The 21694-nt window shown below is 40.4% G+C and overlaps 1 protein-coding gene across 1 annotated transcript in view; it reads left to right on the top strand.

The window, feature by feature from the left end:
- VPS53 (VPS53 subunit of GARP complex) overlaps positions 1-21694 on the top strand; it is a 338297-nt gene that overhangs the window by 302575 nt on the left and 14028 nt on the right. Inside the window, exon 21 of the mRNA XM_075336305.1 lies at positions 9877-9981. Coding sequence (XP_075192420.1) covers positions 9877-9981 — 105 coding nt within the window. The remainder of the gene's footprint in view (positions 1-9876; positions 9982-21694) is intronic.

Raw genomic sequence — 21694 nt, 5'->3', positions numbered from 1 at the left:
TAAGTGTGGTAGTTGGGGGTGTCCTTAATGGGTTGACAGTTCTTGACTGAAAATGCTAGAAGGTTGTAGCCAGAGTGCAGAAGAGAGGAGTTATTAACATCATGCACTGAGCAGAACCCGGAGAAAACCAGGTCCTTCGTATGTAGGAGAGTCAGTAAGTTGTGATAGGCCAAGAGAGGAGGTTAGAGATGAAAGATGAGCAGTAGCTTGTTGACAGGACCATCAATAGGGATGTTAAAGTGCCCCATGATGAGAGTGAGAATGTCACAGGCTAGACTGGAAAAGTGGCAAAGTGGTTGAGGGACTGACAGGGGAGAGCCTGGAGGGCTATACACAACCGCCACTTGCAGGGAGATGAGCTTCTAAAGTCTGGCAGTGTGGACTTCAAAAGAAGGGAAGATAAGTTAGGGTACAGGAGGGATGACCCAAAAACGACAATTTGTTGAAAACAGCAGCCCAATACCTCAACCTTTCTATGAACTGTAGTTTTAGGGCTTATTCACATTGGGTTTTACTGTGTTTTTTTCCACTCATTTTTGATGCAGCATTTAGAGTACCAGCAATATGGCTTAAATTTCTGCTTATTGTTTCCTTGCGGATTTGAACCTCAAAACTTTTTTTTTTCCCCAAATCTGCAGCACGTCAGTTTATTCAGCGTTTTTGCGGTGTTTTTCAATCATTTAACTGAAATATAAAAAAGCACAAATAAAAAAACACATTAAAAAATCATGTTATTTTGCTCAGTGTTTTTCCTGCCAATGCTCTGGTTTCTGCTGCAGAAAAATCTGCTGCAAATACTCATGTGCAGGTGCCTTAGAAATCTTTCATTTTGAAGTTTACATTTCAGACGCAGCAAAATTTGGGGGGGACTGCACGCCATTTTTTTTAAAAAATTATTTATTTTACTGCACTACATAGACTCTTCCACCGGCGGCTGTGATTGGTTGCAGTGAGACAGCTGTCACTCAGTGTGGGGGCTTGTCTGAATGCAGCCAATCATATGTGCCGGTGGGCATTGAATACGAGATGGAATAATGAGCGGCCTGCATTTTCAAAACCAGGAGAAGCCGCTGAAGCTTTGTGACAGCCGTGCAGCGCCGCGCTAGTGATCGGTGCGTTTGAGAGGGGGGGGGAACAGGGAGAGGCCGACAGACAGAGAAAGACCAACATCGATAGAGAGAGACCGACAGAGCGAAAGAGAGAGACAGACAGAGAGAGACCGAAAGACCTGCGTTCTGTTTGTCAAAAAGCATGCAGAACGCAACAAAAATGCAGTACAAGTGCTTTTTGGTTGCGTTTTGACACACCTCATTGATTTCAATGGGTGGAAAATGCAACCCAAACGCACAAAAGAAGTGACATGCTGCTTTTTTAAACACATCGATTTTGTCAAATATTTGGCATCCAAAATGCTGCATTTAAAAAAGCGTCGTGCACATGGAATTTGTCGACTTCTCATAGACTTTGCTGGGGAAGCACAACGCAAGCATTTACGCTGCTGTTTTAACACTAGAACTACTGGACTCGTGACACCTATATAGAAATACATGGTGCAAAGCAGTCAAAATGACTACCTCAGTAGTTCTAGTGTTAAACACTGCGTAAACGCGGGAAAAAAACACAACGTGCGCACACAGCCTAAGTGTTAATTTCCTCCTGATAAAAACTGTTTGTATTGAAACAGTGCACAGCCTAATAAGTTACACATCCCTGCAATCAGTGGCTCATGCCCTATATTATGCTACTCTAAGATTAATTGGCAAAAACCTTCTGACAGAGTCACTTTAATAAAACAGGGAAACTGAAGTCCTAACGCTAGTGTGAAGTTATTGTTTATCAACAGGTTTTCTTCTTTGTGTTGTATTTTTCATTTGTAGTATAATAGATACACACGGCACTTCTGGTAAGATGGTGCATAAGTAGGTTCCAAAACCGTCTTCAAATCAATTATAGAAAACTTGCCACTCATATGGTGATTGAAAATTTTTAATGGGCAAATTTTTCAAACCAGCAAAGTGCTGGGATGTTCATCTCCTCCACAGCGGTGGACACCGCAGGACTCCTCTCAGTATTTTCATTTGTAGCATATAAATGGCCTTTCTCTGAATGCTTCCTACTACAATCATTGGATGAAGGAAATCTTTAGTAGTGTATACAATATAGTAAAGTTTTAAGCATCCAACCTTTATTGCATGTGTAAATGATGGTAAATGTAACGTTTCTGTTTTTATTAAACACACAAAGCTGGGTATTTTTCATTCTATATTTCATCTTATAGTATGGCAGAAATAATGCTGTGTATAGTTTTTGTGTCCTTCCAGAAACCACAAAATATCCCTTGGGAGCTGGAATGCTCCTTGGAGCTTTCTGGAAGCTGTACAGTCTGCTGGCAGTGTCTCTGCTGCACATTCCAAGTTTAGGTTGGGCCTTAAGCCCAGAAGTTTAGCTGGTCAGAAGCATTTGGATCATCCAGTCTGTTACATTTTAAGTACCAAACCCCTTACAAATTTCTGTCGCATCCCCCGAGTAATCTGCTAAAATAGTGTACACTGTTAAATTGTATAGATAACAGAAATAATAATTTCACATGCCTTGCTTATACAAGTCCTTTGTTCAAACATTTATGAATGTTTAGTGGGTGCATTGGAGAATTAGTGAATAGATATAGATTGCTACTAGGGATCAGCGACCAAGAGCGGTAAAATTCGGTGTTCATACTGGACACCTGGTTTCCAGGGCTCAAATTTGAACACTGTAGAGGAAGTCACGGGTGCTGATCATATGCTAATAAAGTGTGTTGAAAAGCTGCAGGGCAGCCAATCAACAAGCTTTCCAGCATGGGGAAGATGCCTGAATGTTTCTGTGAACAAAATAATAACAAAAATGGCATGGGGTCCCCATATTTTTGATAACCAGCTAAGGTAAAGCAGTAAGCTGCAGGCTGCAGCCCTCAGCTTTCTTTTACTATGACTGATCTACATTAACTAATCATCAAAAAAAGAGGGATCCCATGCCGTTTTTTAAATTATTTAAACAATTTTAAAAAACGGCATGGGGTCCCCCCCCTTTTTTTGATGATCAGCTAATGTAGATCAGACTCATTGACCTTGCCATTGGGAATGCACAGCTGCTGCCTTATGTAGCTTCAGTCATGTACCTGGCCTGAGGGGTGTCGGACCACTCCCCATTACAGGTCCGTCTCAGGCTTGGAATATAAGAATAAGGCTGCACATCAAACTTAGATAATGGTATAATGCCTCAAGCATATGGAAAAATATTGGAATATACAATGAAAAATGCTACTTGCTAATTTGAACATGTGAATAATGAATTGCATACCTGCTATGAATATTAGGAAAAAGGAGATATTTAGCAATCGCATTGATCAATGTAACTGAGCCCCAAAACCTCGTCAAGGTATATCTCTATATTGGGGTCCCTAGCTCTGTGACCCTAACTGTGTGTCATCTCACTGCAATTAAAAACTGCTATGGGTGGAGAGGGGTAACTAAGGACTTTCTTATATAGGAGATGGAAAAAACATGGCCGAAAGGGGCGGAGCTGTGTTCACATTCAGAAAAAAAAAACTACATATAACTGAATAGGATAACTGAAGTGAGCACTAATATATATATATGAGTGCAAGCCAAAATTACATACTATATATAAGAATAAGGCTGCACATCAAACTTAGATAATGGTATAATGCCTCAAGCATATGGAAAAATATTGGAATATACAATGAAAAATGCTACTTGCTAATTTGAACATGTGAATAATGAATTGCATACCTGCTATGAATATTAGGAAAAAGGAGATATTTAGCAATCGCATTGATCAATGTAACTGAGCCCCAAAACCTCGTCAAGGTATATCTCTATATTGGGGTCCCTAGCTCTGTGACCCTAACTGTGTGTCATCTCACTGCAATTAAAAACTGCTATGGGTGGAGAGGGGTAACTAAGGACTTTCTTATATAGGAGATGGAAAAAACATGGCCGAAAGGGGCGGAGCTGTGTTCACATTCAGAAAAAAAACTACATATAACTGAATAGGATAACTGAAGTGAGCACTAATATATATATATGAGTGCAAGCCAAAATTACATACTATATATAAGAATAAGGCTGCACATCAAACTTAGATAATGGTATAATGCCTCAAGCATATGGAAAAATATTGGAATATACAATGAAAAATGCTACTTGCTAATTTGAACATGTGAATAATGAATTGCATACCTGCTATGAATATTAGGAAAAAGGAGATATTTAGCAATCGCATTGATCAATGTAACTGAGCCCCAAAACCTCGTCAAGGTATATCTCTATATTGGGGTCCCTAGCTCTGTGACCCTAACTGTGTGTCATCTCACTGCAATTAAAAACTGCTATGGGTGGAGAGGGGTAACTAAGGACTTTCTTATATAGGAGATGGAAAAAACATGGCCGAAAGGGGCGGAGCTGTGTTCACATTCAGAAAAAAAACTACATATAACTGAATAGGATAACTGAAGTGAGCACTAATATATATATATGAGTGCAAGCCAAAATTACATACTATATATAAGAGACTTGGAGACCTGAATCGGCTGGCGTGGATACCTCGGCGGCATAACCCTCTTTAGATACAACTGATAGGGGGAACTCTGACTGACACTATATGGGAATATTTTATGACAAATAAAGGTACGGCGTCTAAACATATAGTGTGGGACACAATGAAGGCGTATGTTCGTGGGACATATATTAGGGAAATTTGCACCCGAAAGGTGAAAACAAGGGAGCGCATAAAACGGACACTTACAGTGACACAGAACGGCATCTTATATCTAACCCTACAGATGATGCCAAGTGGGACTTAAAGAAGAATTATGTAACTTGTGTTTTTTGTTACTGACTAAAGATTTTTCCCCTTTCTGCGATGTTTTTATGGGGAAATTATTTTTTATATGTGTTTTATAATTTTGCTGTTAAATAAAAATTAACCTGATTCAATGTAGATCAGACTCAATCATTTGGTTCTTCCAAGCCTAAAATTAGCAATCCACAGCTGCCTCAGAAGTGGCGTATCCATTCTGGCACTTTGCCCAGCTCTTCCGATTGCCCTGGTGCGGTGGCAGTTTGGATATTACTTGTGGAGTTGATGTCAGCGGTGAATTGACAGCTGACCTCAAGCCCAGGAGTTAGAAATGGATAGGCGTCTATCAGACACCCCCATTGCTAACGCGGTAAGTGTACAGTTAAAAAACATGCACAGGAAAAAGAGTTTATATGAATAAAGACACCCCCATACTCCCTCATTAAACTTATAATTAAAAACCACAAAACTCTGATATTATCTATGTCCAAGAGTGCCCATCAATTTGTATGGAACCTTGTTCTGAGAACGAGACTCCATAGCTCATTTCCGGTCAGCGACAGGCACGGAATTTCTCACAAGCATAAGTAATTCCCGGGCCTGTCGCTGATCTTGAGAGATTTATGGAGCCATGGGTTATTTTCCAAGCCTCGCCATGCACCCAAACTGTAAATTTCCACCACATATGGGGTATTGGCATTCTCAGGAGAATAAGCACAACAAATTTTACTGTTCATTTTCTCCTGTTACCCTTGTGAAAATGAAACATTTGGGCTTAACCCCTTCACGACCCTTGACGGATATATCCGTCATGGAGCGTGTGTCGTTAAGCCCTGCCCTCTGCCACGGGCAGGTTGCAGCGATCCGCGCACATATCAGCTGTTTTCAACAGCTGACGTGTGCCTACATGTTACGACTGGAATCGCATTCCACCCGTAACATTAGCCCCTTAGATCTCGCTGCCAAAGTCTGGCAGCGATATGTATATGCGCGCAGCCATGATTTTCACTTACCACCGCCCCCACCAGAAGTCACGTGCGTGATCACGTGACTTTCGGTGGTTGCCATGGTAGCACAGGGTCATGTGATGATGCCTGTAGTTAAGACGAGTAACTTTCATTTTCACTCGGCCCGGCGTCGAATGAATCAGGAAGTGACCATATCTGCTGTTTACAGCTGTATAGCTGTGATCAGCAGATAGATCAGAGCGATCGGATTGTTGATCGCTATAGCCCCCTAGGGGGACTAGTAAAATAAAAAAAAGTAAAAAAAAAAAGTTTTAAAAAATAAAAAAAACTAAAAGTTCAAATCACCCCCCTTTCACCCCATTGAAAATTAAAGTTAAAAAAAAAATAAATATACACATATTTGGTATCGCTGCGTTCAGAAATGCCCTATCTATCAAAATATAAAATCAATTAATCTGATTGGTAAATGGCGTAGTGGCAAAAAAATTCCAAACGCCAAAATTACGTTTTTTTGGTCGCCGTGAGTTTTACGCAAAATGCAATAACAGGCGATCAAAACGTAGCATCTGCGCAACAATGATACCATTAAAAATGTCAGCTCGAGGTGCAAAAAATAAGCCGTCACTGAGCCATAGATCCCAAAAAAAGAGAACGCTACGGGTTTCGGAAAATGGCGCATAATGTACGCCACTTTTATTGGACATGCTTGTGAATTTTGTTTAAACCCTTAGATACAAGTAAACCTATACATGTTTGGTGTCTATAAACTCGCACCGACCTCAGGCATCACACCCACCCATCAGTTTTACTATATAGTGAACACGGTGACTAAAACATCCCAAAAACTATTGTACGATCACACTTATATTGCAGTTTTTCCACACTTGAAATTTTTTTGCTGTTTTCCAGTACACTATATGGTAAAACTTATGGTTTCATTTAAAAGTACAACTCGTCCCGCAAAAAACAAGCCAACATATGGCAAGATTGACGGAAAAATAAAAAAATTATGGCTCTCGGAAGAAGGGGAGCAAAAAACAAAAAACAGAAAGTGCCCGGGGGCTGAAGGGGTTAAAGCAACACTTTTGTAGTAAAAAATATATTTAATTCTGTGAAGCACCTGTGGATTCACGGTGCTCACGAAACATCTAGATACATTATTTGAGGGCTTAAGTTCTCAAAATAGGGTCACTTGTGGGGGAGCCCTGCTATGTTGGGCTCTCCGAACGCAACATGGAGTTCGGTAACAATTCCATCAAATTTTGCGTTCAAAAGTTAAATGGTGCTGCTCCCCTTCTGAGCCCTGTTGTGCGCCCAGACAGTAGATTTCCACCACACATAGGGTAGCTGTGTACTCTAGAGAAATTGCACAACAGATTGTATGATGTATTTTCTCCTTGTTACCCTTGTGGAAATGCAAACATTGAAGCTAAAGTAACATGAAGGATTAATAAACGTATTTAACCCCTTCATGACTGGCCGATGTTGCGCTTTCCGTTTGTTTTTTCGCCATTCTTCCGAGAGACGTAACTTTTTTTTATTTTTCAGTCAATCTGGTCACGTGAGGGCTCTAGTTTGTTTTTTGTTTTTTTGAGGAACGAGCTGTACTTTTAAATGAAATCATGAGTTTTACCATATAGTGTACTGGAAAATGGCAAAAAAATCCAAATGCAGAAAAATTGCAAAAAAAAAAAGGTGCGATTGTACTATAGTTTTTGTGATATTTTATTCACCGTGTTCATCATATGGTAAAACTGATGTGTTGTTGCCATGCCTGAGGTCGGTGCGAGTTCATAGACACAAAACATGTATAGCTTTACTTTTATCTACGGGGTTAAAAAAATTCTGGATTTTGTCCGAAAAAAGTGGTGTAGGTTTTGCGCCATATTCCGCAACCCCATAGCGTTCTCATTTTTTGGGAACTATGGCTGAGTGATGGCTTATTTTTTTGTGTCTGGGGCTGATGTTTTTAACGGTACCATTTTTACGCAGATGCTTCGTTTTGATCACGTTATTGCATTTTGCGCAAAATATGCGGCAATCAAATACCTAATTTTGGCGTTTGGTAAACTGCGTACCAGCAAAAAATTCCAATCAGATTAATTGATTTTATATTTTGATAGATCGGGCATTTCTGAACACGGCGATACCAAATGTGTGTGTATTTTTTTTATATTTTTAACCCTTTAATTTTCAATGGGGCAAAAGGGGGGTGATTTGAACTTTTATTTTTTTTAATTTTTCAAAACTTTTTTTAAACTTTTTTTTTTTTTTACTTTTACTAGTCCCCCTAGGGGGCTATATAGATAAGCAGTCTTATCACACTTCCATATCTGCTGATCACAACTACACAGCTGTGAACACAAGATATGCTCATCTCCTAACTCACACAGCTCTCAGCAGTGTGAGACAGGAAGTGAGTCATGTGAGCTACAGGAGTCATCCCATGACCCTGTGTTACCATGACAACCACCGGATCCACATGATCACGTCACGTGACTTCCAGTATTGGCCTGTGAATACTGATCTACCGCCATTGCCGTTCTTGACAGCGCCATTTAAGGGGCTAACGGGTACGGGTGGATAGCAATTCCACTCGTACCTTCTAAGCATGCATTTCAGCTGTATAACTTAGCTGATATGTGTGTGGATCCTCACCTGCAGCCCACAGCAGCAGGTGGTGATTAACACTGACCGCTAGGACGTAACTTTACTGCACGCGGTGGTAAAGGGGTTAATGTGATTTTGAGCAGTGTGAGGGGTGCAGTTTTTAGAATGATGTCACTTTTGGGTATTTTCTGTCATTTAGGCCTCCCAAAGTCATGTGATGTGATTACTAAAAAAAATTTTTTTGTAAATTTTGTTGGAAAAATGGGAAATTGCTGATGAACTTTTAACCCTTCTAACCGCCTAATAAAACAATTGATTAAAAAATTGTGTTGATGTAAAGTAGACGTGGGGAAATGTTATTTACTAACTACTTTGTGTGACATAACTCTGGTTAAGGGCAAAAAAATAACGATTTTGAAAATTGTTAAATTTTGACCAAAGTTCCGATATTTTCACAAATAAACAAAGAAAATATCGTCCCAAGTTTACCACTATGATGAAGTACAATATGTCACAAAAAAATCAGTCTTAGAATCACTGGGACCTGTTGAAGCGTTCCAGAGTTATTAACTAATGATGGGCAAGCGTGCTCGGTATTCGTACAAGCCTCAGGGTGCTCGGGTACGCTCAGTGCTTTGCTCAGAATTGCAGGTGCTTGGATGTTTCATTCATGAAACATCCAACAGAAAGCACAGGCTCTCTTCAGTGACTGCTACTGGAAGGCACCCCAGTGCAAGATGTTTTCAGTCTCTGAATATCTCTCACCGGGGGTAAAAATAACGGTTTTGGATGCATTGTGTCCAAAAAAACCAAACCCTGCCCTTCCCCAGAAATGCTCTGTTTATAGCTGGGTGTATGAGGGCGGAGTGCCTAACTGGTCAATCACTTCCATAATACTCATTACTCAAGTTGAGCCCATCCGAGCATCTTTACAGCTCGACTCCAATAACGAGCACTCGAGCATCGTAGTGTTCACTTATCATTTCGAGTTTCGAGCATTGTACTTGCTTGCCCATGATAATTATTAACTTATAAAGTGACACTGGTCAGAATTGGAATAATTGGCCTGGTCATAAAGGTGAAAAAGGCTGGAGGTGAATGGGATAATATGGGTTCTACTGCCTTATAGCAATTCACCCATGACACTATACATTTCAATTATTAGTTCTCAAGTGAGATCTGGATAGCATGATGTGCCATAATGAAGAGATCTTGGGGCTTCCATTGTATAATGAAATGTCATTCTGATAATTATGTAGCTACTAATAATTACATATTACGTCTGCAGCGTTAAGAGTACGGAATATTCTTTAGGTGTGAAAAAGATCATAGGTAAAAAGAGAATCTCCCCATGTCATGGTAATGAGAATGAGATGTGAGTATCGTGTTTGGAATGCCAATATGTGTAACAATATATGTCTGTCTCCCGACTGTTTAGGTGGTGATGGCTCCTCATGAGATCTCTGTTGTTTTTGTGGATAATTACATTAAACTCCTTGCTGATTGCAACACCGAAACTTTTCAGAAGATATTGGAGATGAAGGTAAGAGCACAGGAAGTGACTAGAAGTAGTCCTGTTTGTCAGCACAGCTTTGTCATGTCGTGTAAAAGAATAGCAAGGGATTTTAAGAGAGATCATTCTTTCCATCTGAGTGATCCCTATACACGTATTTGTTACTCAGGGTGCACCGCGGCTTCTTACACATTGGGAACAGTTCTAATACTTTGACTAAGTAGTGAATATACAGTACACTGTCTGAGAATTTGCCTTCAAGGGTAATAACTCCTTTCCTTTTTAGGTGTCATATTAAGACATCTTTTGTTTTTAAGCTTCATTAAGACAAAAACGTATCTAACTTTTTTTTTAAACATTCAATTTTTCAGGATATCTTCCCAAATGGTTTATACGTAGCATATTTTCCATATAGGCTTTTAAGGGTAGAAAATGTGTTGCATATATTGTGGATGGGATTTCACAAAATCTTAAACATGATCAATAGATATCAGTGGCTTAAAAGGTTATTCCCATCTTCATAAAGGGGATTGTTGGATGGTGCTTGAAAATAAGGATATAAAACATATCAAAAGTTGAAAGTCAGATATTTTTCCATTTCATTTAAATGCATTAAAGGGAACCTGTCACCAGTTTTATGGCCTATAAGCTGTGGCCACCACCAGTGGGCTCTTATATACAGCATTCTAACATGCTATATATAAGAGCGCAGGCCGCTGTGAGAACATAAAAAACACTTTATAATACTCACCAAAACCGGTCGCTGCAGTGCTGGTTGGCCCGGTGATCTTGCGCCTCCGTCTTCTGAAGCCTGTGTGCATGACGCATCCACGTCATACATACTCGCCGGCAGTGAGGTCCTGCACAGGCGCACTGCAATACTTTGATCTGCCCTGAGCAGGACAGATCAAAGTGCGTCTGCACAGGACCTCAGTGCCGGCAAGTGTGTATGACATGGACGCGTCATGCACACAGGCTTCAGAAGACGGAGGAGCAAGATGGCCGAGAGAGGAGACGCCGGCCCCGGAGAACAGCGCCGCCCACCGGGCCAACCAGCACCGCAGCGACCGGTTTTGGTGAGTATTATAAAGTGTTTTTTATGTTCTCACAGCGGCTTGCGCTCTTATATACAGCATGTTAGAATTCTGTATATAAGAGCCCTCTGGTGGTGGCTGCAGCTTATAGGCCATAAAACTGGTGACAGGTTCCCTTTAACTCATTTAGAAATGTATGGCATTAACACATCGCAAAAAAATAGGGACAAAGCCATGTCTACTGTTGGGTTGCATCTCCTCTTCTTTTTTGCAACAATTTTGTAAATGTATGGAGTTTTGGAAGAGCAATATTGTCCTGTTCTTATTTGATATAGGATTCCAGCTGCTTAAAAGGGTTCTCTGACAAATGTGGTAAAATAAAATAAACAGTATACTTTAAATATTAAACATTTTTTTTTTAAATACCTTAATTTAGCAAAAAGATGTGCTTTATCTACCTTACTCTGTCAGGATTAAACAATGGCAACTGCTATCAATCACAACCCATCCTAGATTACAGGACGGGCTGCGTAAAGCACAAGACAGAGATCTCTTCAGAGCAGTGTCTTATAAAGATTTGTGAATGTGCATTCCTCTATTCAGTCAACCTGACAGGACTCAGATGAGAGGAGCCAGAGTAAAGGAGAAGATAAACATCTTTCTTTAGCTTATTGATAATGAACATTCATCTCAGTCAGCTTGACAATCTTAGTACATCTGTCTCGTTTTTCACGCAGTCCGTCCTACTGCATGTCCTGGTAGTTGCTATTTTTAAAATCCTGACGGATTGCACTACAAAAACCATACCTTTTTACTAAATAAAAGTATGTAGAAAAATATTTAATATTTAGATGTGTATTTTTGTTTCATAGTTCTCCAAATGTTTCCTGTTGGTGAAAGGTCTGTAATGCAGGCGGCCAGTTGATTGCCCCAATTCCTCAGTGAAGCCATAGTGTTGTGGTAGATGCTGTATCTGATTTAGTATTGTCTCACTGAAATATGCAAGGCTTTCCTGGAATATGTTCTAAAACCTCCATATAATACTCAACACTGATAGTGCCTTTCAAAATTCGTAAGCTGCCCATGCCATCAACGACGCAGGCCTGTGAACTGTGCGCTGAGAAGTAGATGGTCCCTATGTTCGAGTCTGCCCGTCATGGTGTCTGTGGTTTTCATAAAAAATGTCACATTTTGATTCTTCTGATCACAAAAAGTTTTCTATTTTACTTTAGTCCATTTTATGAGCTTTGGTCCAGAGAAGACCGCAGCATTTCTGGATTGTGTTGACATATGGCTTCTGCTTCGCATAATACAGAGTTAACTTGCATAAATCACAATATGCTCAAACAATTTGCTTTTGTTTCCCCACAAAGTGATGAAGCTTCAACATACTACAATACACACCATCGTCTACAATACACACCATGCGTATATCTATATGTATATATATATATATATATATATATATATATATATATATATAATCTAATATATAAAGCTGAATGTGTATGTGTGTATGTCCGGGGTTGGCATCCGCACCGTCGCAGCTACAGCCACAAAATTTTGCACACTCACATTTCTGGACCCTGAGAGCGTCATAAGCTATGTTTCGAGGGGAAATTTTAACCCCGCTCTTTACAGTTATTCGCCAAAAGACCTGCCTCCATTAAAGCGAATGGAGCTGGGAGCCACAGTGCAGCCAGAACTTCAGAATAATGCGCAGCCACGCCCTTATATGGAATGTTGGCGTGTCACAATGCAGCCAGGGAAAGAGACAGACACAGACAGGGAAAGAAACATACATAGACAGGGTAAGAGACAGACACAAAGAGACAGACACAGACAAAGAGACAGACTGACAGGGAAAGAGACTGACAGGGAAAGAGACAGACAGGGAAAGAGAGGGAAAGTGACAGACAGGGAAAGTGACAGACAGGGAAAGTGACAGACAGGGAAAGTGACAGACAGGGAAAGTGACAGACAGGGAAAGTGACAGACAGGGAAAGTGACAGACAGGGAAAGTGACAGACAGGGAAAGTGACAGACAGGGAAAGTGACAGACAGGGAAAGTGACAGACAGGGAAAGTGACAGACAGGGAAAGTGACAGACAGGGAAAGTGACAGACAGGGAAAGTGACAGACAGGGAAAGTGACAGACAGGGAAAGTGACAGACAGGGAAAGTGACAGACAGGGAAAGTGACAGACAGGGAAAGTGACAGACAGGGAAAGTGACTGACAGGGAAAGTGACTGACAGACAGGGAAAGTGACTGACAGACAGGGAAAGTGACTGACAGACAGGGAAAGTGACTGACAGACAGGGAAAGTGACTGACAGGGAAAGTGACAGACAGGGAAAGTGACAGACAGGGAAAGTGACAGACAGGGAAAGTGACAGACAGGGAAAGTGACAGACAGGGAAAGTGACAGACAGACAGACAGGGAAAGTGACAGGGAAAGTGACAGACAAGACAGGGAAAGTGACAGGGAAAGTGACAGACAAGACAGGGAAAGTGACAGGGAAAGTGACAGACAAGACAGGGAAAGTGACAGGGAAAGTGACAGACAAGACAGGGAAAGTGACAGGGAAAGTGACAGACAAGACAGGGAAAGTGACAGGGAAAGTGACAGACAAGACAGGGAAAGTGACAGGGAAAGTGACAGACAAGACAGGGAAAGTGACAGACCAGACGGGGAAAGTGATTGATAGACAGACGGGGAAAGTGATTGATAGACAGACGGGGAAAGTGATTGAGACAGACGGAAAAAGACAGACAGTCAGAGACAAACAGGGAAAGGGACAGACAGGGAAAGAAATATAGAGAGAGAGAGACAGAGAGATATATACAGAGGGGGGGGACAGACAGAGAATGGGAAAGAAACAGAGAGACAGTTAGGGGTACTTTGCACACAGAGATAAATCTGCGGCAGATCTGTGGTTGCAGTGAAATTGTGGACAATCAGTGCCAGGTTTGTGGCTGTGTACAAATGGAATAATATGTCCACAATTTCACTGCAACCACAGATCTGCCAAAGATTTATCTGTGTGTGCAAAGTAGCCCTTACTGTCCCAGGCAGCGCCGGGTGCTATGTTGTGAGGCGAAATTTTAACCCCGCGCGTTCCAATTTACCAATCAATTTTGCCCCTATCTACATAATGGAGAAAAAGTGAAACGAAAAGTGTTGGGGGCAAATTGACAGCTGCCAGATGTGAACAAGGAGGACTTAAAGAATGAGAGCGATGGCGCCAAAGAGTATATACCGTACAGCTGCTAAGGTGGGGCCCCGACATGGGATACTCACCACACTCAGGGATATGAACACACACAAAATGCGCCACACACTACCACGTGCTTGAACACATATACCACCCTCAGCACACATACACCAACCTCGCCACATAATCGCCCTAAAACACACACAAGTCTGGTACATATACCACCCTCAGCACACATCTCACCACACATACACCAACCTCGCCACATAATCGCCCTAAACACACACAAGTCTGGTACATATACCACCCTCAGCACACATCTCACCACACATACACCAACCTCGCTACATAATCGCCCTAAACACACAACACAAGTCTACATATACCACCCTCAGCACACATCTCACCACACATACACCAACCTCGCCACATAATCACCCTAAAACACAAAAGTCTGGTACATATACCACCCTCAGCACACATCTCACCACACATACACCAACCTCGCCACATAATCGCCCTAAACACACACAAGTCTGGTACATATACCACCTTCAGCACACATCTCACCACACATACACCAACCTCACCACATAATCGCCCTAAACACACACAAGTCTGGAATTATCCTTCAAAAATAAAAATCTGATTAATAAGCAGCCAAACTACAAGAACAACAAATGTACCACATAGGAAATACGGCAGCTGTCAGTCACATGACCTGTCTATTATGTGTATGTGTGAGCTAATATATACTGTCAGGGGGAGGGCCTTCTGTTGCCTGGAGATTTATCAGGCTGCCAATAGCAACCAATCCCAGCTTAGCTTTTATTTTGCTACAGTTAATTAATCTGAGCTCTCATTGGTTAATATAGGCAACAAAGGACATTCTCAGTATGTGTGAGGTCATAGGATGTTAAATCTGTGTGGAATATCTGTGGTGTTGAAATATATGTTGTGAAATGCTTCTATTAGCTTAGTTTTTGCCTGTTAATAATTACATTTCTATTTGCTTTGTGGTTTTTGTGTGCAGAATACATTTTTGTTAATACATTCTATTTTGTTAACAGCAGTTATTAACCCGGGCGAAGCCGGGTACTACAGCTAGTATATATATATATATATATATATATATATATATATATATATATATATTATACAGTAGAATCAGTAACCCAGTTAACGAGAATTTCGCTTAACAAGCAAAGCTTTCTGTAAATTTGTAACTCAGTTTACGAGAGAGCTTTGCTGTACGTTCAAAATACTCACCGCACACACTTCCGGTTCCGTACATCCACCACGCTCTGGCCCGCTCTTACATTCCACACAACCACACACAAGCACGCACAAACACACACAAACACGCACGCACACACATACAGTATTATGCCACCTTACCTTCTGTTCCATCGCCGGCCTCCTGGGTCCTGTAGTTCGCCGGTGCGTCTCGACAAGGGAGGAATCCTCGCGGAAAACTACAAGACCCAGGAGGCCGGCGATGGAACGGAAGTTAAGGTGAGCATAATATGTGTACCTTCCGTTCCATCGCCGGCCTTCTGGGTCCTAAAGTTCGCCGCTCCAGGATGTGTATCGGTAACCATCGGCGACGAGGCAGGAACTTCTGCTGTCAGACGCTACTCAAAGGCAGCGCGCTGACCAATCAGAGGCAAGCGGGTCCTGCTTTTGACGTCAGCGCTCTGGGTGCGGAAGTTCCTCCCTCGTCGTCATGGTTACCTAATACACAGCCCGTGCCAGCGAACAGCAAGTTCCAACAGGCCGGCGATGGAATGGTAGGTAAGGTGAGCATAATATATGAGTTTGTGTGTGTATGTGCGTGTTTGTGCGTATTTGTGCATGTGTTGAATGGCACAACAGGGGACCAGGATGAGACATTTAACAAGTTGTGGAACAAATTGTCTGCATTTCAATGATTTCCTATGGGAAATCTTGCTTTGGTGAACGAGTAATTTGGTTAACAAGCACACGCCCAGAACGAATTGTTCTCGTTAACCAAGGTTCCACTGTATGTGTAAAAGTAAAGGGTTCCACAACATAACAACCGGGAACATGGAGGTAGGCCAGAAAATTAGCTTGAAGACAGTAACACAATTACAATTGCACTATACAAGGTCTCACTGGGCATAAAAGTTTGATAAATAGATCAAAGGATTGGATCACAATTGGTGAATAAATATTAAGTGCTCTAGGCTGTTTTACTTCACTGATCAATCTAATCCGAAGATATATAAATACAAGCATTAAAACATAGATTTTACAGTTAGATGCACTATAATATCTGATATCTGTGTTTGCATGCTTATGCGGATCACAGTCCAATGCTACAATCTATGCATGATTAGATAGAGTTATGTGCAATATCGCTGACACATGTAAACCATTAAAATAGTAAGACATGCATGTATATTGCTGCTCCCTGTTTATGGCTGAATAGCCCAGTAATAAGCGACCATATGGGTAGGGGTAGTGGGACGTGAATGTAGTAGCCAGCAAGTAAGTATTGTGCCTTCTCTATGTGTCTCCTGTAATTATATGGTCGCTTATGACTGGGCTATTCAGCCGTAAACAGGGAGGAGCAATAGACATGCACGTCTTACTTTTTTAATGGTTTACATGTGTCAGCGATATTGCACAGCACATGGCACTTTAATTCTATCTAATCATGCATAGATTGTAGCATTGGACTGTGATCCACATAAGCGTGCAAGCACAGATATATATTATATATATATATTATAGTGCATCTGTAAAATGTATGTTTTAATGGTTGTATTTATATATCTTCGGATTATATTGATCAGTGAAGTAGAACAGCATAGAGCACTTTATATTTATTCATCTATTTATGCACCAATTGTGATCCAATCCTTTGATCTATTTATAACCAATTTTTATGCCCTGTGAGACCTTGTATAGTGCAATTGTAATTGTGTTACTGTCACTTTAAGCTAATTTTCTGGCCTACCTCCATGTTGCCAGAAAAAAAAAAAATATGATGAATTTTGAATAAAAACATAATTTTTAAAATTACTCTGATTTCTTAAGCTTCATTGGTATGAATAGCATACCCAGACCATGGTGTGTAGAGTTAACTTGCATGTATAAATTGCACCGTAAACAGTGTTCACAGACAGTGATTTCTTGACTTATCAAGTCATGCCTGTTTTTAATGCAGTGCTGCCTGTGGGCTCAATATTGATTGTCTGCCTTCTACAATTTTGAGACACAGTTGTTCATAGATTGGAGGAGTGTCTGACCATCTGTGCTTCTGAGAGACTCTGCCTCTCTAACATGTTCTTTTATACAGTCGACTTCTTTTTATTTTTTTTATTTTTATTTTTACTAATTTTTATTAAACTTTTAATAAGGAAGGAAAACGGTGGCACATTTCTGGTAAATATAGAACTGTAACAAAGTTGGTAACATTTAGTGAATCAGGCATGGTTGGGCTACGAGGGCCACTGACTAAAAGGCAGGTTAGTGCCACTGCACAGGAAAACTGTTGCTCATTTGTTTTTGTTGATCATTTACTGTGATCTCTGTTTTGTAAACCAGAGTAGAAGTGTTATATTTACTTCATTCCTTGATTACCAGCCAAAATGTTAGTGTCCACGATGTGTAGCACTAGCATACAGGTATACCTCCACAAAAGAGAGACAGCATACATCTAAAGTCATGATTATATTTATTTCTTCAGTATATACCTTCTATTGTCCTAACAAGTGAATTATTGCTTCAGGAATCTTATATTTCATTTGGAATATTGTTTAAAGACTGAATTTCTTTTGGAAAATTCAATCTATAAAACATGTCTAGAAAAAAAGACTTGTTTCAGATTTATTCCTAAGCTAGTCTTTTAAATTATGGGTGTTTAATGTCTTTTAATAGCTTGACCTCACAACAGTGAATGTGGTTCCTACAATTGTAAATTATTTAATTGGAATTTTACCATCTTCATATGGACTGATGAAATAAAAGTAACTTCTGCATGCAAGACATACTTTTATCTACATTTACTAAATATACAGTTGAAACCAGAAGTTTACATACACTATCTAAAAAGAGACATATGAATGTTTTTCTCACTATCGGAAATGAAATCAGAATAAACATTTCCCGTTTTAGGTCAATTAGGAACCAAAATTATTTATATTTTGCCAAATGCCAGAATAATAAGAGAGAGAATGTTTTAAGGCATCTTTATTACTTTCTGCAAAGTCAAAAGTTTCCATACATTTCATTAGTATTTGGCACCATTGCCCTTAAACTGTATGACTTTGGTCAAACATTTTGGATATCCTTCCACAAGCTTCTCACAATAGTTGGTAGGAATTTGGGCCAATTTCTCCTGACAGAACTGGTGTAACTGAACCATGTTTGTAGGTCTCCTTGCTCGCACCTTGCCTTTTCAGCTTTGTCCATAAATTTTCGAAAGGAATTGAGATCAGGCTTTGTGATGGCTACTCCAAACCATTAAATTTGTTATCCTTAAGCCACTTTATAACCAGTTTGGCAGTATTATTCGGATCATTGTCCCTTTAGAAGACCCATTTCTGCCAAAGCTTTAAGTTCCTGGCTGATGTCTTGAGATATTGCTTGAGTATTGCTACTTAATCTTCTTTACTTGTGATGCCAACTATTTTGCAACGTCCATCTGCAGCAAAACAACCTCACAACATGATGCTGCCACCCCCGTGTTTCACAGTTGGGATGGTGATCTCAGGCTTCAAGTCTTCTCCCTTTTTACTCCAAATGTAACGATGGTCTTCATGGCCAAAAAGTTCAATTTTAGCTTCGTAAGAGCACAGGACATGTCTCCAAAAATGAATGTCTTTGTTCCTGTGTGCATTTGCAAACATTAATCTGGCTTAAATGTTATGTTTCTTTTGGTGTAATGGCTTTTTCCTGGCAGAGTGGCCATTCAGCCCATATTGATACAATACAAAGAACCAGTCTCCTTCCGGAGTGGCGGTATGGCTGGACATTCCCATCCTGTTTGTACTTGCATATAATTGTTTATACAGATGAACGAGGCACCTTCAGGTATCTGGATGTTTCACTCAAGGATGAACTAGATTTGTGCAAGTCCAAAATTCCCTTCCTGAGATCTTGGCTGATTTTTTTTTTACTTTCCCATGATGCTACACACAGCAGCAGTGTGTTTCAGGTGTGCATTAATATACATCCACAGGCGTGTCTCTAATTAACTCAGGTGTTGCCAATAAAGCTATCAGAAGCTTCCAAAGACATGACATAATTGACATCTTATATGGGCTGTCCCATAGTACTCTTAGTATATGTAAATTGTTAACTTTGCAGAAAGTAATATAAATGCCTTAAAACATTCTCTCTCTCATGCATATGTGTCTTTTTAGATAGTGGATGGAAAATTCTGGTTTCCACTGTATTCATTAGCTAAATAAAAGGGTTTGTAGTCTATTATCATGGCGATACAGTGGGGGGGGGGGGGGGGTGGAGTATTTAGTTTGCCACCAACTGTGCAAGTTCTCCCACTTAAAAAGTTGAGAGAGGCCTGTAATTGACATCATATGTAGACCACAACTATGAGAGACAAAATGAGAAAACGAATCTAGAAAAGCACCTCCTTGTATTTGGCAAGATTTTTTTTTTTTCTTAATTATGGTGGAAAATAAGTGCTTAGTCATATAAAAACATGCAATATTTCTGTCTCTCACAGACCTGTAACATTCTTTAAGAGGCTCCTCTGTCCTCCACTCATTACTTGCAGTAATGGCACCTGTTTCAACTTATTATCAGTATAAAAGACACCTGTCCACAATGTCAAACAGTTACACTCCAAACTCCACTCTGGTGAAGACCAAAGAGCTGTCGAAGGACACCAGAAACAAAATTGTAGCCCTGCACCAGGCTGGGAAAACTGAATCTGCAATAGGCAAGCAGCTTCATGTGATGAATCAACTGTGGGAGCAATAATAAGAAAATGGAAGACATACAAGACCATTGATAATTCTCCCTTGATCTTTGGCTCCACGCAAGATGTCACCTCGTGTGGTCAAAATAATCACAAGAATGATGAGCAAAAATCCCTGAACCACATGGGGGACCTAGTGAATGACCTACATAGAGCTGGGACCACCGTAACAAAGCCTACCATCCGTAACACAATACACCGCCAGGGATTCAGATCCTGTAGTGCCAGATGTGTTTCCCTCCTTAAGCCAATACATGTCCGGGTCCGTCTGAAGTTTGCTAGAGAGCATTTGGATTATCTAGAAGAGTATTGGGAGAATGCCAAATGGTCTGATGAAACCAAAGTAGAACTGTTTGGTAGAAACACAACTCATATTTTAAAGAGACAGAATGCTGAGTTGGAACAAAAGAACACCATACCTACTGGAAAGCATGGGGGTGGTAACATCATGCTTTGGGGCTGTTTCTCTGCAAAAGGGACCAAGGCGACTGATCCGTGTACATGAAAGAATGAATAGGGCCATGTATCGTGAGATTTTGAGTGCAAACCTCCTTCCTTAATCAAGGGCATTGAAGGATGAAACGTAGCTGGGTCTTTCAGCATGATAATGATCCCAAGCACACCACCAGGGCAATAAAGGAGTGGCTTCGTAAAAAGCATATGAAGGTCCTGGAGTGGCCTAGCCAGTCTCCAGATCTCAACCCCATTGAAAACCTTTGGAGGCAGTTGAAAATCCATGTTGCCCAGCGACAGGCCCAAACATCACTGCTCTAGAAGAGATCTGCATGGAGGAATGGGCCAACATACCACCAACCGTGTGTGGCTACCTTACGAAGACTTACAGAAACCGTTTTAACCTCTGTTATTGCAAACAAAGGATATATAACAAAATATTGAGATGAACTTTTGATATTGACCAAATATTTCTTTTCCACCATAATTTATGAAAAAAAAATATTGCCAAATCAGAGAAGGTGATTTCTGTATTTGTTTTCTCATTTTGTCTCTCATAGTTGTGGTCTACCTATGATGTCAATTACAGGCCTCTCTCATCTTTTTAAGTGGGAGAACTTGCACAATTGGTGGACGAGTAAATGTTTTTTCCCCTCTGTATGTAGGTGTGAGAGTGAGTTTCAAACCAGTTTCACAAACCTGATTTTAAAGTTTTTTGTATACACTGGCCGAGGTTTTCTGAACCAAACTCAACAGCCTCCCCTTTCAGTCAGCCTAAATATCCTATCAAAGGGAGAGTAAAGATTTATTTACACTACATGCTCATCGTGAAAAGAGCATTCCTATGAACGTTCCTTTGACAATATTCATGCAACATAAACAGGCTGCTGATCCCCCAAAAAAACAAGCAAAACATTTGTTTGTTGGGTGAAATGTTATTTTGATTTGCATGAAAGATCATTGTTCTCTACATTATATAGAGTTATGTCTTCCACATAACCAATATAAATGTCAAGAAAGAAATTTGGATATCCTGGAGACATCAATGGTTATAACAGGCGTCTAAATTA

Source organism: Anomaloglossus baeobatrachus, chromosome 2 (assembly GCF_048569485.1).
Source record: "Anomaloglossus baeobatrachus isolate aAnoBae1 chromosome 2, aAnoBae1.hap1, whole genome shotgun sequence".
Lineage (NCBI taxonomy): Eukaryota > Metazoa > Chordata > Amphibia > Anura > Aromobatidae > Anomaloglossus > Anomaloglossus baeobatrachus.
The sequence above is the reverse complement of the archived record's forward strand: the minus strand, read 5'-3'. Positions and strand labels throughout refer to the sequence as shown.